This window comes from Aspergillus multicolor (genome assembly GCF_047715735.1).
Source record: "Aspergillus multicolor strain CBS 133.54 unplaced genomic scaffold BDW74scaffold_9, whole genome shotgun sequence".
Lineage (NCBI taxonomy): Eukaryota > Fungi > Ascomycota > Eurotiomycetes > Eurotiales > Aspergillaceae > Aspergillus > Aspergillus multicolor.
In genome coordinates, this window is record NW_027395960.1 from 181666 (window position 1) to 206314 (window position 24649).

Sequence of the window (24649 nt, forward strand, 5' to 3'; positions counted from 1 at the left end):
TACATATATCACAGCCTTGCCCCCCGCCCTCCACTTCCGACTTCATTTAGAAGATCTCGAACCCGGCCAGCGGCGAATAAACCTGGTGGCAAGCCGCTCCCAGTCACAGCCTTGATGATCGGATCCATGTGGTTGCGACGGACCTGGAACATGGCGGTGGAGCCCTCCTTAATCTGCTGAGATTAAGGTGTCGACTGTGCGGCGGTCCACTTGAACCGTGGGCCTTGCTTGACTCAACGCAACCAGACATCAGAGCTCATCAAAAAATAGAAACGCAGCCTGGTTGCGTTCGACAGACCCCCTCGTAGCCTAGCTGTAGCCTATCCCATCTCAGCCCCCAGACTAGTGTCGACGATGGCAACGGTGCCAACTGCAGAGAACCTCACTAGTCCAGCAGCAAGCGCTTACGACTTGACAGGCACCGTACTCCTGAGGCAGTGGGCGTCTCGTCACGTACGGTAACCGTGCTTAGCGCCAACTCTGCGATAGTGAGGCAGGCCGCGCAGCCAATGATGCGGCGCTGATGCCACGTTGGCAATCCAAGCAGGGCTGGGCGCAGTGGGTGGCCCTGTGGGGGAACGAAGCCTGGCCGGGTCTGTGCTCGTCTGAGCCTGAGCCTGAGCCCGAGCCTGAGGCCCACTCGCTGGCGCTCTCTCCTCGTTTCGTTTCACTGGCGACATGACATGACGGATGAGATCATCACCAACTGCAAGCCGGTAACTTATAGGTAGCAAACAGCCCGGCGCGTTTCTCATTCGCTGTCGCCGGCACTATTGATAAAGTGCTCGGCCTATCTCCAGCCTCTATGCTGACTCCGCCCCAGCCATCTCGTTCATGGGTCTCTTTGTCCCAGCACGCGGATCGAAGTGACAATGATTCGGTCATCTCGCCACGCCACTGCCATTGGCCACTCATCGTTACCATCGTCCGAAGCTGCCTGGATCGGCCTTCCGCGACCAGCCGTGCCATTCAGAGCCTGGAAAGGAATCATTACTCGCATGCGCCGTTCTCCCATCGGCTGTCTGTGGTTGAATCCGGGGTAGGCCGTCATGGATCGCCCGTGCTTTGAAGCGCTGCTTTCATCGACGGAGTAACTACGGAACTTGAAGACGATATTTGTCAAAAGACTCAAAATTGGTATCGGTTCTTGCCGACTTCTTCCATTGTACCATGACATGGTCACGGAGACGGAGTACGCCGTGGACGACAGAGCCGCCGCGGTCCTCGAGGTCTCGAAGCGTCCAAGAACCTCACTTGATCGATCTGGAATTTTCTAGGGACACACAAAGACCAGTCAAAGACTTCGCCATATCCGCTGAGTGATCGGCCATGATGCGAGATGCGGCGATCGCGGCTTAGGCTGGCCTGATCTTCGCCCCCATGGCCGGATGCCTGGATGCCCATGACCCCATCCCGTTTCTGCCAGCCTGGTCCGATTGATGCCTGCCTTCGCCACCATTACTGGGGTCCAAATGAGACGGTCTGCGGGTAACACTACAACACCCCATCCCTTTATAGACATGCTGTGTTCGCTACGTAGACAATTGTGTAATGTAAATGCATGAAATGATATCACTTCCCGGTCCTATATACAACCCGTGTTACCCCAATTGCCCGAATGATGTGCAATCTGACATAAGTCGCCTCGAGCGATATGCAGCCGGACGCGTACGCTACTTCAGACCTTTGGGCGCGAAATAAACGGGTGCTTCAACGCCTCAGCCGGCGTGCATCGCTTCTCCGGATTCAGACTGAGGCACCGCTCCAGCAAATCGACAAACAAGGCCAGCTCCTTCGCTTCGCTATCTGACATCCCGCGCGTGCCTTTGCCCATCAGTCGGGTTTTGAGATCGCGAGTGGGCTTCTTGAAGTCCATGACCCGGGTGGCGAGGCGTCCGGTAATCTTATCCTCTTCCGTGCTGTGGAAGTTGGTCATATCGTCAAAGTGGAGGTGCGCCAGAGAGCCGCGCCGGAGGAGCTTGGGCGGATATTTGCCACGACATTCCATGATCGATTTGAGCATCTGGTTGTTGTTGCGCCCCGTGAAGAGGATCTTGCCCGTGTAGAGCTCGAACAGCGTGCAGCCAATGGACCACATGTCGATGGCGTAGTCGTACGGGATGCCTAGAATGATTTCTGGTGCTCGATAGAAGCGACTAACCAGGTATGGAGTAATTTCATTATCTGAGGCTGGCGATGCAGAGCCCAAGTCGCACACCTTCAGCACGTTGCGTTGCTCGTTGACCAGCAGGTTATCGGGCTTCAAGTCAGCATGGAGGATATTGCACTTGCGCATCAGGCTCAAACCCAGGAAGATCTGCTGGGCGTATGCTCGAATAGCACGCAGGTTCAACCCTACATCTCGGCCAAACTTCTTCAACACCTCACGCAGATTCATGCTGAGATTCTCAAAGACCATGCACAGATGACCCTTGTGCTCGAAGCTCCGCTCAAACTTGATCATATGTTTCTTGTCGTCAGGGTCTGCTTCTCGGAGTTTCTCCAATATGTCGATCTCTTTCAATCCGGCCTTCTTCATCGTGTCATTCTGTCGGATGATCTTGATTGCCACGACATTACCGGTCTTGGAATCCTTTGCTCGAACCACTGACGAGAACATTCCCTTGCCCAGATTCTGTTGCACATGGTAACGCCCGTCAATCAACTCACCGATTCGTAGGTTATAGTATCCTTCAGGGTCATCCCAGTTGTCCATCATGCTGACGTCGAGCTCTCTCGCTTGGGGTACAGCAACGGCGGATGCATGCACCGGTTGCGTTGTTTCTTCCGTGTCCTCGGCGAACATATCGTCATCATCATCCGCAAACATATCATACGGATCCTTTGCCTTTAATTCCGGCTGCGGCGGGGCATCCGGGATGAGCACATCCTGCTTGGTGGTCTTCGTTTCATCGTAGCTCGCGGCAGACACTTCGTTACTCTGTCCGCCGTGCCTTTCTCTTTCGGCTTTCATGTCAATAGTGGGATCATAGTCTGCTGCTGAAGGCTCATCTTTGTCAACGCCGTCCACGGCGCCGTCTTGCACCAAGTCCGAGTCTTTGGAAATGCTGAAGTCGGGAAACGAATTTCCATCCGGAGTGGCCGCCGAGTCTGCACACGTTATTACCAGAAAAGAAGGAGGAATAAAGAAGCTTACCTGTTGTCACGTTACTCGGGGTAGCTGCTTCGCTTGTGGGTGTTGTACCCCTATCACCACCAAGATGCAGTGCTTGGATGCGCAGGGGCGTCGCCTGGTCCTTATATTTAGCTTTGATGGCTTCGCGCCGTTTACGCCGGGCCTCGAGCTGAGCGGCTTCGTCAAGAGGTTCGACCGGCTCAGCGAGATCTTGGCCATTTACACTGAGCAAGTTAGCATGTCAACTATCAATCGAGAGGGAGACATACCTATTGTCACCATCCGTGGAAGCGGCCGTGGAAGCTGCCTGAACCTGATTTTCCTGAGTTTCAGCATCCTGTCTAGAATCTCGAGCGACAGCTGGGGGTTTCCCCCGTTCGCTCACTGACTGTTCAGTAAAAGACCTTGGTTTGCTCTGCGAGGCCTCACTGCCCTCTCCCCGTGACCGTCGCGGTTCCCACTCATCGCCCGAGTATTGCTTGCGTTTTCGAGCCCCGCGGTAAGGCGATCGACTTTTCGTGCGCTGCCGCTTGTCCCTCCGCCGGTCATAGTCATCGTCGTATCGAAGATCCGCAAGCTGGTTTTCTTCGCGGTCATAGTCGTAGTAAGACCTAGGCTGCCTTTGGTATCCCCGGTCATTGTCGTGTCGATAATTCACGCGTCGCGGCGGCGGCGGCGTTCGTCCAGAGCGTCTGTCGTCATCATAGTCATATCCATAGTCATTATAGTCGTAGCGTTCCTCCCGTCGACGCTTATATCCTCTATAGTCTCGGTACGGAGAGCGCGACCGCGACCGCGATCTGGTCCTAGATCTCTGACGACGAGGCGACTTGGTCACCGATGCGGACGAACTAACTCTGGTGGGACGGTCAACGCTGTTGCCATTAAGGTGAGATTGCGACGTAGTTGCCTTCGTCTCCGAACCTGATTCGATGATTTCGCCCTCTGAGGCGGTCGATGACCTGCGTGAGGGCATTGCAGCCTCTTTAATGCCACTCAGTTGACGCAATCTGTTTCACCAGGAGTTCCTGGACAGCTTCGCAGATAAGAAGAATGACGCCGGTTAGCGAGAATGCTTCTAGAAGCGAGCGTTGGGAGTGATTAGAAAGTCCAACCAACTGGGTGAAAACGCCACAGCGCTGTCTATCTTATCACTATCGGGCAATGTAGAGCATGGATCTTTCGGATGGAAAGCGATGTCAGGCGAATTCGAGGACTCGAGATGGATTCGAGAATTCGACGGCGACGTCGCTCGCGTCCAGCTCAGTCACGGGAAAGCCCGAGTTTAGGCTGAAGCCGCTAAACCCGTTTAAGATTCAGTCTAGCCCCGCTGGCGATCCGTCTGCTCACTTTTTCCTTTCCCCTCTCCTTATTATCGCAAACAACGCCGATTCTATCCCAAAACACCTCAACCCCAACTTCTTATACACATATCACAATGGGTGGCGCAAGCAGAGAAGGTCAGTCTTGCGCGTCCATGCGGCCACGCGTCAGCCTGTTTCGGCTCGCTAAATCCCTTATCTAGGCGGCAAAGTCAAGCCCCTCAAGGCGGCTAAGAAGGACAAGAAGGATCTTGACGAGGATGACCTCGCCTTCAAGGAGAAGCAGAGAGCCGGTACGCTATCCGCGCCCTTTACAGCCTTTAGAATCATGATGCTAAACCGGTTCTGATCTACAGAGGCCAAGGCCAAGAAGGAGATGATGGACAAGGCCAAGGGCAAGGGACCGCTGAACACCGGCAGCCAGGGTATCAAGAAGTCCGGCAAGAAATGATTTCGCCGCCACTTCTCTTTCACGAATTCAACGAGCCACGAGCCACGAGAGCAAGGGGTTTTCTCTCTACCCGGTGGCAACAGTCCTGCGCTTCACTTCGCTTCGCATATGAGCATCTATTGATACCTACTTCCTAAACTACGTCATATACATACAATCCGCCTGTTTTGGTCTAGTAGTATGAACTGCTTCTTAGGATGCATAAAGGAGCCTTTTTCCTGGTTTCTGGGACCTGCGAGATATGAACAAGAAGGGTATCATTCGCGCACTGCCAGGTACAAAATGAGATATTACCAATGTTGGGGCCAACATATTAAGACGCCGAGAATATAGACACCACGGCTAAAGGCAAATAGATCGCATGCATGCGTACCTGAAAAACATACCCAGACAAGAGCAAAGAACAGAAACGGGAGGGAATTGAAAATGCAGCTCAGCTGGTTACTCGCTTGACCCATAGACTGCTACTCGCACCATAAAAATCACCGTCATCGCGCTTCTTCCACACTCGGAGCAACTTCAGGCCGATATCATGCTCTTCCTTTTGGATGTCGGCCAGCTCGCTGTTGAGACTGGCGACCGTCTTCTTGACTTCTTCGCGGGCAGCCATGTCGTACGCTATAGAGCTCGGTTGGATGACCTGCGTCAACTCGTTGATCATCGTGTTGATATTCGCTTTGCGACGCACGAGCTCGGTCCTTTTCGCTTCTAGCATGTCTATGCGATCCTGAACGGTCATCTCAGCCGGATTGGGAGGAAGCGCCTTGTTCGAGATCTCGGACGGAGTGGGCTTCCTGACGGGGCGCTTCCCGGGCGCAACAGCGCTGGGCACCGGCCGTGATCGAGACATGATTGAGCGAGTGGTATCAGTAGACCGTTGCGACGCTGTTTCGATGATGCTTGGCGGGGGGCTAGGGGTTATGCTGTTTCGTGGGCTTGGAGTCGAACTTCCAGCTTCGGTGGTATTATAGGTAGTCACACTGAAGCGGCTCGTAGGCTCGTTATATTCATCATCGGCAAGCGTTAGGTCAGTCAGGCTGGCGCTTAGATCAGGACTCGACACAATGTCCACGCGTGGCGGGGCAGTGCTGGTGACGCTGACAGTACTAGCGTTACGGCTCTGAGGTGCGTCATACCCGTACGGCCCTTGCGGCCTTATCCGAGGCTGAGGCTGCTGCCTATGGTTCTGTTCGCCTGCCGTGATTATCGTAGTAAATGTTCCGGAACTTCCGACTATGGGAGATGGAGTATTCATCTCTCTCAGCCGGTCGCTACTCCGTGAGAAATGTAGACGCGATGATGACCGCTCCCTCGGCTTCTCTTGGATTGGGTAAACCATGGGTGAGCGTCCACTTTGTCCCCTCCATGGCTCTCGATGAGCAAAAGGAGTCGCTTCACCGGCGTAGAATCGGTTACTGGACTCGGACGATTTCTTCCTCGGATGCAAATGCTCCTTGCCCCAGTCCATAAGCTTCGAGCTGTTGGATCGCTGGCGGGTGGCAGTTACGTGTGTTTGGAAAGAAACATTGCCGGGTTTGACCTGTCCGAATCTCTCTTGGTTGTTGGTACTTGGCTCGCCGGAGAAATTGTCCCATCTGGTAGCATTGGCTTTGGGCAGCGGGTCTAGCTTTGAATCGGCGCGCTTTCGAGGCACAGGTATCTGACTCGAGAATTTGGAACCGCTCCCTACCAGTGGACTATCTTCTATAGGGGAGACCCGGGCGCTGTCTCGGCTGGTGGGAGTCCTAATGGGAGAATCAGGAGGGGAGATGTCGACACTCCTCGTTCCTTGAGAGTGGCCATTGGCGAAGTCCGGAGGGTCAAGCTGCGGTGGGAACTGGTGTGTATCACTGATGGAGCGTTGACGATGATGGTCGAAGTCGACTGTGTCCCGCGAGTAGATCGAAGACGGCACCCGCTGGTTGGGCTCCGGCTGATATGTGCTGAACTGCGAACTAAAGTCGCCACTAGAATGACTGTCAGTAGTATCCAGTGGCAATGACTTAAGCGCCTTCGTACGGTGACAATGGCAATGTCGGCAATGCTTTTGCAGAGATGTCTCGTTTAGGCTTGGGTGTTGAAGGCTGGTAGGTTCGAGAGTCTGCTGATACAGGAACGTTACTCAAGGGCTTGCGGGTACGAAAAGACGCTTTCCCCCACATAATGGGCTGTTTTATGGCTGAGAAGTCAGTAGTGCTCTCTCATTGTTTGGACTATGGTCTTGCATGGATGAACTCACCTTGGCTGCGTGAAACAGTTGACTATGGTTAAGAGAGGTAATGAAAGTAGAAGAAGCAGGCAATCAACACCTGAAAAAGAATCCCGAGGTATGCACTTCAAGCAATTGACATGCCTGCACGTCGTTCACAAAGGATCGCGAATTGACTCGAAGTGGGCTCTCGGGCAACGGTTCAAAACAAGGAACCGGTAAGGAGGGGAACGGCAGAGGGGGCCAAATAAAGAAAGAAACTGTAAGGAGGGAAGCAGAACCGCTGGCTGAAAGAGAATGGCAAATGCAATACTAGCAACGGGCGCAGCCACGGGCTTGGTGATGAAGGAGAGGATGGGAAGAGAAATCTGTTTGCGCGGGCGAACGAGAGGGAAGAGGAGGCCCAGGCCAGCACCAACACATCTGGATAATCAAACGACGCGGATCGATCATGTTCACAGGCTCAGGCTCAGGCACAGGCACAAGATCATCCAGGGCCCAGTTTCAGACTAGCAGGTTCTGGACTAGCAGGCTATTGAAATTGTGGTCCCATCCATCTGAAACTGGCACGTTATAAATAGTCAACGTCTCCGTTCGCGCCGCGCAACCGACAGCCGTTGTGCTAAAAAGATAAACACAGACTACGGGATATGATGTAGATTGATTGAGTCGAGATCTTCTCAGCCAATGCCTGGCCCAGTCTCAGGGCCCCTCCAGACTCACTAACGAACAGTTACCGCCATACAAAATGCTCTGAGCGAAGGATTGACGTGCCCCTTTTTGCTATACTCCGAGGTTGTTCTACAAACGCCGCTGCAAACCAATTAGTCCCGACTCTATAGGTTGCACAGCATTTCTTGAACATTCCGACGTTATGATACTGACTGGCTGGATGTCGGATATATTGTGGCACTGTGGCGCTGCTTTTGGAAGCGGTACTCGAGTAATGCGTTTGTCATTATCAGGGTCGTTCAATCAACATGGCAATAAGAGACAATCGTCCGATCTCGATTAGCGCCAATCCCACCAGGGCCAAGTCAAAGACTTGGGCATAGCGACATTGTAGTACTTCAATCGACCCCCGGCCATATTGTTTGAGCCGAGGTTAAGGTCGGCGTTCCTGACCCAGATTCTTACTCGTGGCGGCTCGTCACGGTGCTATTGATAGCTTCTTTTGCCCAGGTCTCATCCTTCATTCTTCAAAATATGATCGCCCATGGCTCAGGCCGCGGAACAAAGGGTAGATTAGACCAAGACATCGAATGCGAAATGACTTCTCATTCAACCGTCACATCAACCCGAGGGCGAGACAAAGTCGAGACTTGTGATAGAATCCAAGTAGTTTATTAACATGTAGAGGCAGCCGCCATGATGAAGCAAGATCTACTACTCCGAACTGACCGGCATGTTCATTCGTTTTGCCATTTTCCAACTCTCTCTGGCACTAATCACTCCAGTGCTAGGTTTCTCCTATCCAGCAACCATCGAAATCGACCTTCTCTTCCCCCGAAATGAGACCTACAACAACCTGACTAGGTTCCCCATCGTCTTCGCCCTCCAAAACGCTGATGCTGCAGGCATATTTGGATGGAATGTCGACTGGCAGTTCACACGGATGGGCAGAGATGGAAACGACAAGTTCTTAGGCACTTATACCGGCTCACTGCTAAACGACAGTCTGACATCCAATGATTTCAGATACCGGACCGACCATAGCTTGATTATCCCGGGCAAGATCTACAACGAAAACAACTACTACATACGCCCCGGCACATACAGCCTCTCTTGGAGATACTATACATCGACGTGCACGAAATCGGACGACACGACATATATCAATGACCAGACCATGGTCGCGCATGCAAATAGCACCGTCGTCTTCACCGTTGTCGACGATGGGAGCGGCTTGGATTTCGAGATTTCAGCAGACGATTGCCCCCTCTACTCAGGGCATTGGACGGCCGGGAGTGGGACGTCGACTGACTGTCCTGATCTTGAATCGGAAGCGCATGAGCCCTTGGATCCTTGCAAGGCGCGACTCAGCCAGGAGCAGGTATCTTGTCTGCAGGATTGGTTTGCTGGGAATAACAGGTCGGATGTGTGTCATTCTAGCCTGAAGCAGTGGGATGTGTTAAGGGAATCTGCCGCGGCCAGTCTTTTGCCAGGAGTGGCATATCTGCTGCTCGTTGGGTTGCTGGGGATAGTTGTGGGATCTACATAGAAATATGAACTGATCAAGTTGGCAACAGCCTAGCTCTCCAACTAATCGCGACTGTATATGTACCAATAGGAAGCAGGGCACTATTACTTGTTCATGCCTTGAAGCTCAGGCTCTAAATAGGTCACGTGTTAAGTATATAACCAATAGTGCCGTCATAGATTACCGACGGGCCACGGCCGACAGTATCCCCGACCAGAAGCAAGCACCGTCTTACTCGCATCTTTCTGTTTCTCTTGACCCTCATACCCAGTACTCATCACAGTCAAACTCATCGCTGTTCTCCTATTTTTGTGCTCCATTAACCATGTCCGCAGGTATGCCCTCCCCGCTTCCCCTCACTCAACAACGCTATACTGACCTACCCCCCAACAGACGGAACAGCTCCGCAGGCAGAGGTGTCAGTATCCCTCTACACCCGTCAGCGCAGTCAACGCAAGCCTCCAGCTTACATATATTTATCTAGGGCCTCGATTGCCACCCCCATCAACCTCCTCCTCTTCTCCGTCTTCGCCCTCCTCGTCTACACGCAGCTCCGCCCTAAGCCTCCCGCCGTGCTCCCCAAGGCCCCCGCCCCCGTCGTCTTCCGCACTTTCACCCCCAAGACCCTGCTCCCCTTCAACGGCGAGAACGGTCAGCCTGTTTACCTCGCCGTGCGCGGGCGCGTGTTTGATGTTTCGCCGGGCCGCAACTTTTATGGGCCGGTATGTCTACCCTTTTACGGATGGACATAGCGACATTGCGCTTGAGAACATGTGCTGATAGTATACGCTGCAGGGTGGGCCCTACGAGAACTTCGCCGGCCGCGACGCATCCCGCGGTTTGGCCCACCAGAGTTTCGATAGAGAGATGCTAACGGAGGACCTGTCGGGTCCGCTAGATGATCTCAAGGACCTGGATGCGGACCAGTTGGAGAACCTACAGAGCTGGGAGGAGCGCTTCTCAGAGAAATACCTTGTTGTTGGCAAGTTGGTTGCTGAGGGGGATTCTGAAGCGCCCAAGTCATGAACTCGAATACCGTTTTTGAATGCGGCAAATATTCGGCGACTGGAGGGCTAGTGGATGCGATATGCTTAGGTTTTCATATTGTCATGAACAACAGGACTGACAAAGGCCGATAATACTTGGAATGTTTTAGGTGCTTATTTCGGGATCTTCGATGAATTGTCTATATTAGGGTTACTATTTCTGTGTTCTATGCAGGAAAAGCGAGGTTTTGTGGGCGGCGGTTCATTTTCACGGAGAATAATACTTGCATGCGAAGTTCCTACTTACTGATACTAGGCAAAGACGTTTTAAGTTTGAAGTGGGTTGTATAGGGTTACTTGGTTCAAGAGGACCGGGATATATATTCCGCCATCAGCTACAACATCTGTATACCAGTTGTTCTGCAAGATCATCAATTGATTGACCTATGGAATCACCAAACTATGTCGTAAAAGTAAAGTACAAGTCACAAGCAAGCCCTGCGTAAACAAAAGGAAAAACGTTCGTTCAATCATGCGCAATTAGCGTTGCTTCGTCATGTTCAAAGTTCAGAGCGAACCTCCTCAGCCTTCTTTCCAGCCTTGTCCTGCAACTTCTCAGCAGCCTCTTGGCCCTGAGCTCTACCGCTAGCGGCACCAATCTTCAATTGATCGAGAAGCCATTGCGCAGCGTTGCTGAACTTCTGGTAGATAGCGCCCTGAGGGGTAGAGGTGCCGTATCGGAACCAGTGAGCGTTTCGGCGAGCTGTGGCGCGAAGCTCGTTCAGCTCAGTGCCCTGATAAACTGGGACGCCATAAGAGTCGAGGTAGCTCTTGAGGTCAGACTCAGACCAAGTGTCGAAGGTGGCATCCTTAGCGCTAGCGGTGGCTTCGTTGATGTAAGAGGTTGCGGAAGCAAGCTGGTCGCCACCAGCCTTGGTTGCCTTTTCGTACTGGATTTGAGCTTCTTGAACGAGTTCATCGCGAGTGACGCCAGCACGGTGGGCGATCTTGGAGTTCACGGAAGAGAGGTACTTCCTAGGGCCTGTTAGCATTGGATCAAAAGCTAATGAGGGCTGACATACTTCAGGTGCTCAGTGTCCCAGGTATCAAAGGTCCACGCGGTCCAGCCAGTGGCAGCCTTGTGCTTGTTCAGACGGACCTTGGCGATGAGCTCATCACGCTTGCTCTTCTGAGGAACAGGAACACCTCGAGAGTCAAGGAAGGCCTTCAGGCGAGAATCGGACCAGGCGTCAATGGCAGTGTCAAAAGCTTCTTGAGACTTCAAGCTTGCGTTGTCAGTTGCACGGGCGTACTCGTTGCCGGCTCTGGACGTAGCAGCGCCGATGTAGTCAGAAGCCGTAGAGGAAGCCGAGGAGGAAGCCGAGGAGGCCTGTTCGACAAGAGCAGCACGGTGCTTACGTGCTAATGCAATGAGCTCATTGCGCTTGGAGCCCTGGGGAACATGGATTCCATGCTCGTCGAGGAATCTCTTGAGATCGGAATCGGACCAAGCATTGAACAGGGCTTCACTCAAGGTCTCCTGCGCGGCATTGGCCGACTGAACAATGGAAGCACCGATGCTCTTTGCTTGCAGACTAGCGAGGCGAGTGTTACGACGGACGGCAGCAATCAGACGGTCCCGAGTGCTGGGTTGAGGAGCGGGCCATCCGCGCTCATCGAGCCACAGCTTCAGATCAGAGTCGCTCCATTGCTCAAACAGCCAGTTTCCAGGGTAGTGAGCGGCCTCATTAAGCTTCTTAGCTACGGCCTCGTAGTTCTCACGAGCCGTCTTGAGTAGAGTGTCGCGACGGCGAGGCTGAGGCGAAGGAATGCCATGTCGGTCAAGGAATGACTTTAGCTGAGAGTCGGTCCACCTAAATTCTATTAGCAAGGTTACACTGAAGTGGTCATTTTGAACTTACGTGTCAAAGATCCATTCCTTGGTGTTCTCCCAGCGATCGCCAGTTTGATCTGAGAGTTGTCCCAGCGGTTTCTGAACCTTTAGGTCCCAGTTCGTCTTCACAGCGTTTTCCAGTTCCTTGCGGTCAGCGGGCGAAGAGTAGGGGATGTCTGGCGTTGCGGTCAGCTCGTGCAACAACAGAAAGAGGGGCGGGCATGCGCAATACCATGATCAGCAAGCCAGCGCTCGAGCTCGGTCTCGTGCCATTTGTTGTAAACTAGAAATGTTAGCCGGATCCAAGGTCAGCTTGCTCAAGATGCTCACCAGCTTTGCCAAACCAGGTGGACGCCCCGACCGCATCAGCGGTTGCAAGGGTGCACACCAACCAGGTGGCTAGGTGTAGCTTCATCGTTCGAATTCAGGTCTTTATTGAGGTGAGATGGGTTGATGGTAGATGGATGTGAGGAGATGATGGAACTAAAATAAGGGGATCCAAAGATGAGGCTACTTATTCTGGGAGGTTATAAGAGAAGATGGGTGAATTAAACCAGGATCTTGTCTAGAAGCCCACTGACAACGGAGTGACGTATTGGCGCAACAAAACTGCGTTTGGCGGCGTCATAGGCAGTGAAGCGTGGCATTACTGGTCAACCAAATGCAGAAGCTTCTGGTGGTGTCATTGTCCTGGCCGGCCAGCCTGGGGAAGATCAATCGGCGATCTCGCAATCTTACTGCACTCAGCATACTCTGTACGGAGTATGTTGCTCTAGACTACTATTGAAGCTATATCAATGACGCTATATGGACGCTAGCTTACACCCTTCAGCCATGGCCCACCTGTCTTGATAGCCATCTTGGTCTGTTTTTTGTCAGCACTAAGGTCTACCCCGACAGGCGGATCTCACTGCTAGAGGATAAAGGCGGTAAGACATCAGAACCTTGCTCGGAGATTGAGTCCGGCCACCTGACGAAGCTATCCCCTTTTGGCTGGAATGCGGAGACAACCTCCCACTCCTTCTCATCAACAGACGAACTATTCCATCGTTTATTCTTAGTCAAAGCTTGTGGTCAGTCACCGTTGCCCTTTGGGGAGTTCAGCTTGAAAAGCAAACAGACGGGCCAGAAAATTCTTCTCTCCGTGGGGGACCATGTGTTGATATTTGAACGAACCATCTGGTGGTCTGGTAACTGCCGCGGCCAACTCATCATCCGGTGCCCAACGCTTAATATCAAGAGCTTATACTCTGCGCCGTACTACAAGGCCTTACCTTGAAGCTGCGTCCGAACGCTTGGATATCTCGAAATGGCTTCTTCAGATTCGCAGTGCGGACATCTGGTTTCGCCAGGAGTGCTGAACTTTGTCCTATCTATGTATGTCTCCCGCGATACGCATTGCATCGTCCCTAACCAGAGCTAGCCTCATTGTGCTCGGAATACTCTTTTCCTACCTACCTCAGTTGATTCGAATCGCCACGTTACGGAGCTCCTTTGGAATTTCGCCATATTTTGTCTTGTTGGGGACGACGTCGGCCACTTTTGCTTTGGCAAACATGGTGTCGCAGCAGCAGACGCTGCAGGACGCCGCATGCTGCAAGGATGTCAGCGGGCTGTCGTGTTTTGCAGGGCTTCTAGGGATCCTGCAAGTTGCGACGCAGCTGATTAGTTTCTTCGCGATGTACGTTCGGCGCCCTGTTCGCGGATTTCGCAAGGCTAACCTGACCTATAGTCTTACCCTCTTTGTTATTTTCTTTCCACGGGAAACATCACCTCCCCTCTCAAGAAAGCAGCAGGAAGGACCGACATATCGGACCGCGCTGGTTGTGGCCTTTATGTGTATCGTCCATGCGGCAATCATGTTGATCATCACCCTTACCGTGGGTTTCAAGAAGCCGTCTACGCTGCAATCGTGGTCGGACTTTTGCGGCATTACTGCCGCCATCCTCGCCTCCATCCAATACTTTCCTCAAATTTACACTACGCTCAGATTGCGCTGCGTGGGCAGCTTGAGCATACCAATGATGTGCATTCAGACGCCTGGTGGCCTGGTTTGGGCAGGCAGCCTGGCTGCGCGGCTGGGCACTAAGGGCTGGAGCACGTGGGGTATCTTGATTGTTACGGCTTGCTTGCAGGGCACACTTCTCGTCTTATCCGTGTTCTTCGAATATCTCGGCCCTAATAAGGGCCATAGCCACGATTACACCAAGGACACTGCTCGAAGTCAGTCCGCCGAAAGCAGTGATGCCCTAAATGAGGACGGTCCATACGAAGAAACGCCACTCCTCCGGGACAGTCGTTGATACGGCGTTGCAATTGTCGGAGCTGAGATTCTGCTTGTCAACAAAAGTCCTTCATGGCTTCGCCTATCACGCGCCCATGTAAATAACTAGCATGTCTGGTCAAATTATAGAATAATTAGATGCCAGCTAGTCCGGAAACGGCTCAATGACAGAACAGACTCCGTAAGTACAGCTCAATAACATGCATTTCATGGAGTCAGCCACGCGGAGTCCTAGAAGTAGGCGGAAGTGGCAGCTATCTCCCCTCGCAGGATGACCAACTGGCAAGGCAGCCAGTCTGGGAGGTCCACTCTCTAAATCATAATATTCATAAATTCTTCTCCTATTAGAATCACAGTCATCCGCCTCCAATATCTCGTATATAGATCGTCTAAGCGTTGTAAATCAAGCGGAAGACGTCGTTGAAGACGAAGTAGCTTCCAGCGCCATCGGGCAAAAGCTGGAAAGTCTGTGTGTAGTTCATGGGGTTCTGCTCTTCATCGACCTGTAACAAACAAGCAGATTAGCCACATTCAATGTACGTCTCTCTTCTTAGGTGAACATACCAGAAGGGCACCGGTAACCAGAACCAGGATGCCGCCGTGCTCACCGGAGGGCTGAGCATCGAGGGTGGCGACCTTGTGTTGCACCTTCTGGAAGGGCAGAGACTGTTTCAAGGTTAGTTAGAACCGGGACATTGAGATATAGAATGAGGCTGCCCCAGCTGAACTAAAGCGGAACGAAACAGGAGTATGGAACTATGCGAAATATACTCACAGTGAGCTTCTCAATGATACCGGCAACGCCCTGAACAGCGGAGGTCTCGAAGGTGAGCATGGACTGGTCGCGCTGTTTGATACCCAGACTTATCAGCGTTTGTCTTCCATATATAACCTAGGTGGGCAGCGTACGTAGAGAGGCGCGAGACCGGCGCGGTTACCATCGAAAGTGTCATAGTAGAAGGTGACAAACTGTTCTGTAAAGAAGTGTTAGATTCCGGCTCTGTATCGCTTTTGTTGTTTGATTCGCAGATAGCAGGAAAGTTGGCGAAGTAATAGAGACGGGGCAACGTACGAGCGATGTTGGTAAAGTCTGAAGATAGCAGATGGAGAAGTTAGCATATTTTGGTCCTCATCAGTCTCATAAGTCCAATTGTGGCTTTTGTTGCCATGGAGGGGTTGAAATCCGAGCCCCAAGGAGGGGCAGACAAAACATTGAACGGAAATGCGACGGTCGTTGCGAGAAGGGATAGAACATACCGGCCATTTTGATGGATGTGGTTTGAGGAGAATGTGAAGGAGATTAAGAGAGAAGAGTTAGATTTGGATGCGATAGAGGTAATAAGGAGAAATGAGAGTGATTGCCCGATCAACAGCCTGAAGACTGACAGGAGAGGAATTCCCGAGGGGGGAGACACAATTGTGGGGCTGGCCTGGGCGCTGCCTTGGAATCCAAGGCATCAACTCAACGGAGCGGAGATCTAGAAGTATCTACTGACAACGGATTGCATATATTGTCTCAATAACGTGTCAATCATTCGTTCATATCATGAGTATTCTATTCTTCCGGATCTGAGTCTGCAAACATGTCCTCTGCTCGGGGCCGTGGTTTGCGAACCAGCCCAGCTGGTATCTCTGGGGGCTTTCCAGATGCAGCCTCAGGTTGCTCTTGGGGATTGTCCGCTTCTTCAATATCTTCATGTGGACTCCCATCAACATCCTCTAAATCACTGTCCTCCATTGGCTCGCCATCAATGTCACTCATCGGCTCGCCGTCGATGTCCATATCTTCCGGAACCTCTTGATCAACCTCCATTGGAGTTGGTTTGGATTCGGAGGGTCGACTCGAATCGAAACATGCAGCAGACGAGTCTTCGTCAACAGCTTTCCAGCGGCTCTTGTTCTTGGAAAATGCAGCGGCGGCTCGTTCAGCCTCAGCCTTCTCCTGCTCTTGCCGTAGTTCTTCCCCCGTGAGCGGCGGCTTTTCGAAAACCTGGAAGAAATGCTCTTGGCTCGATTGCGGAAACACGCACCATCCTTCCCAAAGATGTAAAAGGGAGCCTATACTGCGTTTCCACTTCTCTGCCCTCAACCTTCCCCAGCTCAACTCTTTCTCTAGCCTCCCAAGGTGCTCAAAAACCTTATGCGCTTTGAGTGCCGATTCGAATAACTGCCGATATCGCCAGGCATGCCGCACCCCGCTGGTAGCGGACGAAGAAAGGATATCAGAAATCAGGTACAGGCCGACTAGCTTTGCGGAAGACGTGTCCAGCTTCTCCTTCCCGGTGCCATCTGTTGGGGTCGCTGTGGCATCGTCACCGTTCTGCTCTTTGCGGGCAAGTCCCTTCTCCAATTCGCGATCAGGGTTCGCCCCAGTGTAAGCATACGGTTCGACGATGTTTGACACAATCATCTCAACCACCTCATCGGCCCCTGCACCTGCGTGTTTAATAGCGAAAGCAGTGACCCGCGCCACATCGCCTTTGCGTAGCTTTGCATGCGTTGTCGGAAGTCGTGCAAGTAGGTGAGCCAATTTTGCCTTTTTTAGTGGATTCATATGGCCCAAGCCTTCATTGACCCCTCCAAGTCCATCTGTGGGAGGCGCTCCGCCTTGCTGACGTCGGTCATCCTCCCCATCGGACATGTCCTCATCTGACGAATCATAGTCGTCGTCAGAGACAAGCTCATCTAGTCGAGTGGTATACTCAAAAGTAAGATGAGCTTCTGGGTATTTCCAACTTGCACCGCCTTCGAATATCGGCAATAGGCGCCCTCTTTGGTCTTTAGAGCGACCATTTGTGATAATGTCCCATAACTTCCATCTGTAGTATACTCCACCAGGACTCCTTGCGTCCCATAGCCAGGCCCATTTCTCCTCCCTCTGAACTTCCGATCGACTCATGAGGAGAGCCTCGAACTCGGGTCCGTAGTTCAAGAGATTCTCTAAAGTCTTGTGGATCAGCCTCAACTGCTTTAGGTCGGTTGGTGCTTTCACATCCACCTGCAGACTGGAGCTGCTGCCACCATAGGAAGGTCCATAGGAGCTTGGAGGAGCAAAACCTCCGCGATGAAGGCTAGGCGGCGGGGCGCGGTTCAGTCGACCCCCCAATTCCGGGGCAACTGACTTTGCGCCAAAAGGCAATGAGCCTGTGGAAGACGGCCCTATGGCAACAGTCGAGCCAATTGCAGCAGAGGATAGATGCCTGGAAATAGATAAATGGTAGCCCCATCCCAAATATCGGTTTTGCAGAGCACTGACGCTGCTATCAATATCAGAGGCGGCGGATTCACTAGTCAGGGTCACAATAGCCGACACTGATTTCCGTTCAGTGGCAGTCTGGCCCGTAGGTCGTAGGAATTTGACATTGTCGACATTAAGCACCGTAGGTATCAGAGACTTGACCACAGATTGAGACGTCCCAGGGGGCAGAGATGCAAGATACAATGTCGGCTTAGCCGCAGCTTTCTCGGCTTCTTTCGCGTCCGCCGTGCCCTCATCCTCGTCGTCTGAGGCGCGAAAAGCAGATGCCGTAGCCGCACTAGCAGCATTATCAAACCCCAGCGTCCCCTGCGCAGAATCTCTATTCCGGTGTAAAGGCTGAAACCCCTCGTGGTTTCGTTTGCGAGACAGTGATGGCGGAGGTGGTCCCAGCGTTCCAGGACCGCTCATGCGCGGACCAGAGCTCGTGAAATGCCGTTTTGCAGGGCCTCCCGGGAAGCCAGCGTTCCTGCTCCCGAATCTGTTTGGTTTTCCCTCAAAGGTTGAGCGCTCGGGAGCCGGGTTGTCATCTTCAAATGATTTGACAAAGTCTTCGTAGACCGCAGCTGTCTCGGCGCGTTCGCGGGCACGTTTGGCTTCGGCTTCGGCTTTCTGGCGTTCGAAGAGCGACTTCTTGGCTGGGGCAGATAGCTTCGACGAGACGTCTGGGAAAGCCTTCGGTTTGAAGTTGTCCGCCATGCTAACGAAGCTGCAGGCGTAGTCAACCAACCATCAACAGTATCACAGTATGCGTGTCGAATGCCAAATCTCAGCTTGCACAGCGAGTTGTCATTGGAAAGCTGCCAAAGACGCCGCGGACTCAGCGAGTCGGAGCGGAGGCGGAGATCTGCTATTCATGCCTGAGGATTTAGGCACTATGCTTAACATGAGGTAGATTACTACAAAGTGCACTGCACTGCAGTGACCTCATCTATCTGCCAACAGTTCCTCAGAATATTGCCACTTTTTTATCTTTGATTAAGACATTGAAGACAGGAACATGGCTGCTTCTCAGGTGCAAGCGCTTCTCCGATTCTTATCGCAAGATGCCAAAGTGCCCTTAGCGACGGCCATGAGCAAGGTCAATGAACTCCGCAAGGCAGACCTTACATCGTAGGGCACCAGTTACGACAGGTGGTACGAGATGCTGACTTGACTATAGAGCCGAAGCTATATCAAAAGGAGAGCTGAAGACTTTACAAGAGATATTCAAAGACGACAAACTTGCAAAGCAAGTGCTCAATGCGGCCAAGAGAACGTCCAAGAGAACGTCCAAGAAACGCGGTGCTCCTACAGAAAGCACAGGTAATCCACGTTTGAAGAAATCTAGACCATCATCACAAGGAATTGCAGCTACTCCATTTGCAACCGAGAGCGCACTGGCCCTCCCAGTATCAACAGCCAGTGAACAAGAACTGTCGAACATAGTGCTGCTCACAAATAGAGCACCATTGGTGCTTGCGTTTGCTGTCTGCACCTTGAAATATACAATGCCCGAGCAGCCAATTTCGAGTAGACTAAGCCTGGCTCAAGCTGTTGTCAGCGCCAATAGCCGCTCCAAAGCAGTCAGCATAGGCCTCGAAAGCGGGATATCTGCCGAACAAGAGGGATGGGGCGAGGGCCAACCTACAGTTTCGGTCTTGGATCGGGATATCAAAGTACTGAAACGGTGGGACTACAACCCTCGAGAGGGACGGCCCGGAGAGGAATTACATGACTTGGACCGTGACATATTAGGGCAATGTCGTACGGACGACTCAGAAAAAACGCCGCCACTTTGGGGTATCGACTTAGAGGTGATGAAGCATGCCGAATCACATGGCTCAGAAACCGCTGCAAAGACTAACAAGACGCTTCCTATCTATACCCCACAGTCAGCACGTTCATATCTCTTCAAGTCTTTTCTAAGATCTCCCAGTGGGGATAAAAAGGAATCAACGTCAAAAAAAGCAAAAAACCCGTCACAGGTCGAGATGGAAAAGGAACTCTGCCTGGGATTTCTCCTACGGTCCATTGATCTGTTGTGTCAATCATGGGCTTCTACGTTGAGCGCGGATGACCTAGATAGACGTGCATGGTCTTGGTATGTCCGTGTCAGGCCCTCGGTCCAAAGTGGAATAGAGGGATGGGGAGAAAAAGGAGTCGTGAAGCTATCGGAGATTCTGGCCTTGAAAAGACAGTCATAATCGCCTGGTGAGGTTTGACAAGATCACCAAGGTCATTGGAGTCTCGGTCGATTACTATATTTTGGCATAAAACTGCTAGAGACAGGCATTCCTGGCAACCTGGCGAGCTGTGTCCCCTCGTCATGAAAGTCATCTTCCTTGGTCTCAGACAAGCAGAAGCGGTCGTGATCTATTTAGTTGTTGTGGCTAATCGACATGCGAAATGCCTTGTCATACTTGTCAGCGGATATACGATCACTAGTCGTACAAGACCACGCCGAAGCTGTCGAACACCCGCTGACGCTCCAGCCGATTCTTCCTAAAGTCTATATGATCAAAAGAGCCGATCTTGATGGATTCCTTCATGGGGCTCGATAAACGGACCATCAGCGCCTTGTTCAGAGAAGGTTGACAATCTGCCTTGCAGTCATGGAAAAGCTGACAGTCCATGCATGCATGCGGTTACGAGGCCTGAAACAATGTCTTGTTCTCGAATCAAAATCCACCGTCAACGTAAGTTTGCGCCATGCAAAGAGGATCAAAAGTGGAAGGAAGGGGCCATGTCAGAACGGCCAGAGAGATAATCCAAGGGTAGAAGGGCTATCTGTCGGTATGACCTGAGGAAAAAGTGTAGAGTCCTATAGGTCAAACTAGCTATCGCCGCGAAGACCATGGTCTTAACGCACCGAGTCTTCAAGATTTCAGAATTTCCTGCTCTGATTTGGCAGATTGACTCTCTCATAGTCTGCGGATTATCTTATTGAAGAATTCTGCGCATCTAGGAGTCGGTCAAGTGACCTCATCGCACTCCTTGCAATTTGATGACGGCGATGATTAGTCTTCCGGAATGCGAGAAAAAGGCCCAACCTTTAAGGGTTCGTTTGTCACAAAGGGGCTTCTCCGGAATCAGGCAGATGCGTAGCGTTCCTCTGACAGACGATGCTACAAAGAGATTATTTGGCAGCCTTGCAGGGCTACAAGGTACAGAAGTCCTGCTCGTTCCACCACGTACCCAGAACCAACGGTTCTTCCTCCCTTGGGTTTGGACAGATTTTGTCCCTGTGATTCATGAATTGATTGGCCAATTTGGTCATGATCCAAGTCCGCTTGGATATTGGTTGCGCGAGCTAGGAACCCTGCTTTTGACGAATTTCTGTAATTGAGGGCTGAAGATGCCAAGGACCGGCGGGGAACAATCGGTTTGAACGACCAAATTTAGTGACATATCCCGAGATGGTCTCATGATGATAGGTTGGTCTTATGTTTCTGTTCGCTTTCCGGCTTGCTTCGAATCTCCAAAAACATGCGGGATTGCGGCTGCCGATCCGGGAGGATATTCGTTCGAGACTTGGTGAGCTGGAGACTGAGGCGCAGCACGCATCACTAAGGCAAATCGGGCCAAGTTGGAACGAAGCAACCTGACTGGAGACAGATCCCTCAATTTGCGGCCAGAAATAGTAACCATGGTGCTTCGAACTAGACACATGTCATCAGAAAACCAAGAGATAGCACGGAGTATTGTAGCCAGCTTCCAAGGTCATGTATGCAAGTGCCGATGATGGACCGTGGGCCCGCGACGATTTGCTCACTTGAGCCACGCTAGTCCCGAATTCGATGATTTCCTTCCTCAATCCTCAGGCTGCCACCGTTACCCTCTCAATCCTCTGCTTTCCTCTCATCAGAGATCTACCCTCAACCACCACTGGCGACCATCCATCCCAACCCTCCTACGACATCTAATACGGACTCTCCCGGTCCTCCTCGCTCCTAGCAACTCGCCTTTCGTTATCTGCCTTGCTGCCAGCGCCGCGGTCCTCTTCATTAATCTTCAACCCCTCCGCGGCCGCTCCCGATCGCTCCCTCATTTGCCGTGGACCCGACGACTTGATTCCAACTTCCAAGTCAACCCAGACGCCGGATTGACTCGAAACCTTAGTGTTATTGACTGAGCAGATCAGAAAGCCCGTTAGGGCTGTATAACGCCATGTCGCGTCTATCTTCTGATCACTCTCGCTCCTACTCCCAGTCATCTCGATCCCGATCGGGCCCTCACGCCCCTGATTCAATGCAACATCCCTCAACGCCTGGGCGATCGTCGAATCCCAATATTTTTGCCGACGAGTACTCACTGGAACCTTTAGAATCAGAGCAATCGACGCTTACGCCGCGAAGTCCATCCGTTTCATCCATTGCATCGTCACACACCCTTCGATCTTCATTACCCCATCATCAGAAGCCATATAATACGTCAACAGACGACAATGATAATGAGCTACTAGAGAATCCATTTCGGGACGATGCCCGCGTTTCTTTCGAGGAAGATACTGCTCGACGGTCCAGTTTACCACAGAAAGGGTTTGACTTGTCGTATCGCAATTCCGTCACATCGAATTCGACGGCTCACTCGACAGCGCAGCGCAGTCAAAGCACATCGTCCCGCTTCTCTCTCCCACCCCGTGCTCTTAGTCCTTACACCGGCGCCACAGGCCCAAGCCACCCGTATGCGATGTACCCGCAGGTCGGAGTTAGTCGCTCACCTAGTGTGGCCACCATCTCGACCATTCGTCCAGTGGATGGACCTTTAATTGATTCGAACGGTCCGCAGCACCCGTACGCAATGTACTCACAGAACGTGGTGGTAGAGGAGGGCTTGGATGATCCAATAATACCTATGGGCTTTCCGGGACACAATCTTGAAGCGTATCATAGACCGCCCAATCGAGCAGCTGATGATGTCGGTGATCTGATCGGACCGGATGGCTATACCGAACAATTGCCGCCTTATACTCGATATCCGGAAGGCGCTTCGCCAAAGCTAGAACCGTCAGTTGTTGCACTCCCAGATGCCCCAGCTATCCCATCCCAACCTAGCGGCAACAGCGAACGAGACCCTGCCGCGTCGGATACGTCATCGAGAACAATGGTTCCTGGAGTTATGGCTACTGGCACGGTAGCGGCTGGATCCATGGCTGCCGGGGCAATGACTACTGGGAACCAACCGGCTGAACGTGGAGTCGGAGGCCCAAATGGACAGCCACCAACTGGAGTTATGGCATTTGAGGAAAAACTAAAAAGAAGGGGCCAGAAGAAAGTATGCTGTGGCTTACCAGTTTGGACCTTGGTCTTGATATCTGTTGTCATGCTTGTAGGAGGGAGCATCGGAGGTGCCATTGGTGGTGTTTTAGGGGCCAAGAAGGCCGCAGAGGACGCAAGTGACTCTGAAGAGACGCATTATACAACTGTTACCGTACCTCCCAGGACGGACGCAACACCCATAACTGCCACACCCTACAACTTACCACCTATTCCTACAGGTACATATGCAATTCCGGCCGCACCGAAGAATCAGTCCAAGTTTTGCATCCAAGACCAAGATCAAACTCCAACATGGGGTTGTTATAACCAGAAGCCCATTCCCATCGAGATTGGAGGCGATGAGAACGACAGGACCATCGATTTCTACAGCAATCCGCTGCCAAAGACTGTGACGTACGGTGCTCAGGCGCCTTTCTTCACCCAAGACTCAATGCCTCTTGACCTAGTGATGGATACGAGCGACCTAAGTCTTGGACCCGCTCTGAATTTCCTCACCTTTTTTGACAAACTAATTGTTCTTCCTGAAGATACATTCTCAACGTCAGACTTATCTACACGGTCTATTTCAGAAGACGAAATATTCGCCGGTGTACACCACCGCAAGCGCTCGAGTGACGTGGGGGATCGGCCATGGTTCTGCTGGTGGAATAGTACTGTGATGGAGTTCTTTCTCTACGTCAACGAGACGACGAAAGAGTCTCGGTACTCATCTTCCGAATCAATCTCAAGCAGCAATTCCAGTGATGACGATGATAGCAAAGTTTACACAACGGATTCCCTCTCAAGACGCGGAGATAGCTCGATTTCTAATTATCCGCGCAGAATCAAAATGGAAGAAAAGCGAGACAATGCGGAGGCACACGACCCCTATTGTCAACAGATGCAGGTCATGGATAATGGCGCATTTGCAACGTTGTCCCCTGAAACAATCGCAGTCAGCGTGAATGAACCAACACCAGTGTCAACATACAAGGGCGATGGAAGTGCTACAGCGACTTGGACGGCAAAAGCGCAATATCAAAGCATATGTTATTGTGTCTCGTTGACGGACTAGCTTGGCTTGCCCATGTTATATGTGATTTCACAAGCGACGACTTGTGTCGTGGGGTCGGCGTTATCAAGGCATTTATGGTGCTTCTATGAGCGAAGGTCACTTCTCATGTGGCTATATGATTTACTTCTCGGCGCTGGTCTGATTTCTTGTCCATTAAGATGGCATGCATCTTGTCTGGTTGACTACTACCCTTTTGCTTCTGGTCATTCTCAGTTCATTATATCATATTTCTCCTCGGTTTTGATGCTTTACCATGCCTCGGTTGGATCCTGACTTTATTTTTTTGATACTTATACATGGCGTTCAGTGGTATATCAGGTGCATACGGGTCCTTGGATTCCGCCCGGTCGCTTCTGTTTTCTTCCTGTGCTGATTCCTCCTGTGTTCGAAATTCTCGATAGTGAATTGTGCCCTTGGGATGTATGTTGGCGTAAAGTCAATCCCATTTGGGATATATATACAACTGATGTATATTCTGAAATCAATTTACTACATGGCAGCGTAATCTAGACCCCACATGCTTCAGTACTACGGCGCACTCTTTCAGGGTGACCATCTTCGCCGCATAGAGCGAGAATCAGGAAGTAATGGCGACG

General features: G+C 51.9%; 11 protein-coding genes across 11 annotated transcripts; 6 read left to right on the forward strand and 5 right to left on the reverse strand.

Moving 5' to 3' along the window:
* Positions 1 to 1427: 1427 nt before the first annotated feature.
* BDW74DRAFT_138095 (putative serine/threonine protein kinase (Prp4)) lies at positions 1428 to 4210 on the reverse strand. Its single transcript, XM_073722457.1, has 3 exons — positions 3406 to 4210; positions 3158 to 3360; positions 1428 to 3111 (listed from the first exon to the last, which is right to left on the reverse strand). Exons 1-3 carry the CDS (start codon positions 4110 to 4112, stop codon positions 1679 to 1681), a joined length of 2343 nt encoding a protein of 780 aa, XP_073584801.1. The 5' UTR covers positions 4113 to 4210; the 3' UTR covers positions 1428 to 1678.
* A 364-nt stretch (positions 4211 to 4574) lies between these two features.
* BDW74DRAFT_177105 (translation machinery-associated protein 7) lies at positions 4575 to 4909 on the forward strand (the record flags this gene model as incomplete). Its single annotated transcript, XM_073728794.1, has 3 exons — positions 4575 to 4596; positions 4662 to 4751; positions 4815 to 4909. 3 exons carry the CDS (start codon positions 4575 to 4577, stop codon positions 4907 to 4909), a joined length of 207 nt encoding a protein of 68 aa, XP_073584802.1.
* On the reverse strand, positions 4760 to 7278 carry BDW74DRAFT_138044 (uncharacterized protein). Its single transcript, XM_073722454.1, has 3 exons — positions 7149 to 7278; positions 6929 to 7077; positions 4760 to 6876 (listed from the first exon to the last, which is right to left on the reverse strand). Exons 2-3 carry the CDS (start codon positions 7069 to 7071, stop codon positions 5343 to 5345), a joined length of 1677 nt encoding a protein of 558 aa, XP_073584803.1. The 5' UTR covers positions 7072 to 7077; positions 7149 to 7278; the 3' UTR covers positions 4760 to 5342.
* A 1245-nt stretch (positions 7279 to 8523) lies between these two features.
* BDW74DRAFT_177107 (uncharacterized protein) lies at positions 8524 to 9339 on the forward strand (the record flags this gene model as incomplete). The annotated part of the gene is made up of 1 exon (XM_073728795.1): positions 8524 to 9339. One exon carries the CDS (start codon positions 8524 to 8526, stop codon positions 9337 to 9339), a length of 816 nt encoding a protein of 271 aa, XP_073584804.1.
* A 184-nt stretch (positions 9340 to 9523) lies between these two features.
* On the forward strand, positions 9524 to 10763 carry BDW74DRAFT_151244 (cytochrome b5-like heme/steroid binding domain-containing protein). Its single transcript, XM_073724137.1, has 4 exons — positions 9524 to 9653; positions 9712 to 9736; positions 9803 to 10040; positions 10114 to 10763. Exons 1-4 carry the CDS (start codon positions 9644 to 9646, stop codon positions 10342 to 10344), a joined length of 504 nt encoding a protein of 167 aa, XP_073584805.1. The 5' UTR covers positions 9524 to 9643; the 3' UTR covers positions 10345 to 10763.
* ish1 (double-strand break repair enhancer MSC1) lies at positions 10764 to 12916 on the reverse strand. The gene is made up of 5 exons (XM_073724138.1): positions 12529 to 12916; positions 12431 to 12481; positions 12227 to 12374; positions 11387 to 12178; positions 10764 to 11339 (listed from the first exon to the last, which is right to left on the reverse strand). Exons 1-5 carry the CDS (start codon positions 12611 to 12613, stop codon positions 10865 to 10867), a joined length of 1551 nt encoding a protein of 516 aa, XP_073584806.1. The 5' UTR covers positions 12614 to 12916; the 3' UTR covers positions 10764 to 10864.
* Positions 12917 to 13754: 838 nt separating this feature from the next.
* Positions 13755 to 14501, forward strand: BDW74DRAFT_177110 (PQ-loop repeat-containing protein; the record flags this gene model as incomplete). The annotated part of the gene is made up of 2 exons (XM_073728796.1): positions 13755 to 13879; positions 13931 to 14501. 2 exons carry the CDS (start codon positions 13755 to 13757, stop codon positions 14499 to 14501), a joined length of 696 nt encoding a protein of 231 aa, XP_073584807.1.
* A 185-nt stretch (positions 14502 to 14686) lies between these two features.
* Positions 14687 to 15887, reverse strand: BDW74DRAFT_138276 (nuclear transport factor 2 family protein). The gene is made up of 6 exons (XM_073722458.1): positions 15740 to 15887; positions 15555 to 15572; positions 15392 to 15456; positions 15258 to 15329; positions 15047 to 15148; positions 14687 to 14985 (listed from the first exon to the last, which is right to left on the reverse strand). Exons 1-6 carry the CDS (start codon positions 15744 to 15746, stop codon positions 14872 to 14874), a joined length of 378 nt encoding a protein of 125 aa, XP_073584808.1. The 5' UTR covers positions 15747 to 15887; the 3' UTR covers positions 14687 to 14871.
* Positions 15888 to 16002: 115 nt separating this feature from the next.
* BDW74DRAFT_151253 (SWAP/Surp domain-containing protein) lies at positions 16003 to 18503 on the reverse strand. Its single transcript, XM_073724139.1, has one exon. It carries the CDS (start codon positions 18435 to 18437, stop codon positions 16038 to 16040), a length of 2400 nt encoding a protein of 799 aa, XP_073584809.1. The 5' UTR covers positions 18438 to 18503; the 3' UTR covers positions 16003 to 16037.
* A 235-nt stretch (positions 18504 to 18738) lies between these two features.
* BDW74DRAFT_177113 (uncharacterized protein) lies at positions 18739 to 20281 on the forward strand (the record flags this gene model as incomplete). Its single annotated transcript, XM_073728797.1, has 3 exons — positions 18739 to 18851; positions 18901 to 19463; positions 20148 to 20281. 3 exons carry the CDS (start codon positions 18739 to 18741, stop codon positions 20279 to 20281), a joined length of 810 nt encoding a protein of 269 aa, XP_073584810.1.
* Positions 20282 to 21638: 1357 nt separating this feature from the next.
* On the forward strand, positions 21639 to 24391 carry BDW74DRAFT_138320 (uncharacterized protein). Its single transcript, XM_073722459.1, has one exon. The coding sequence runs from the start codon at positions 21888 to 21890 to the stop codon at positions 24051 to 24053; it is 2166 nt and encodes a 721-aa protein (XP_073584811.1). The 5' UTR covers positions 21639 to 21887; the 3' UTR covers positions 24054 to 24391.
* Positions 24392 to 24649: the final 258 nt, after the last annotated feature.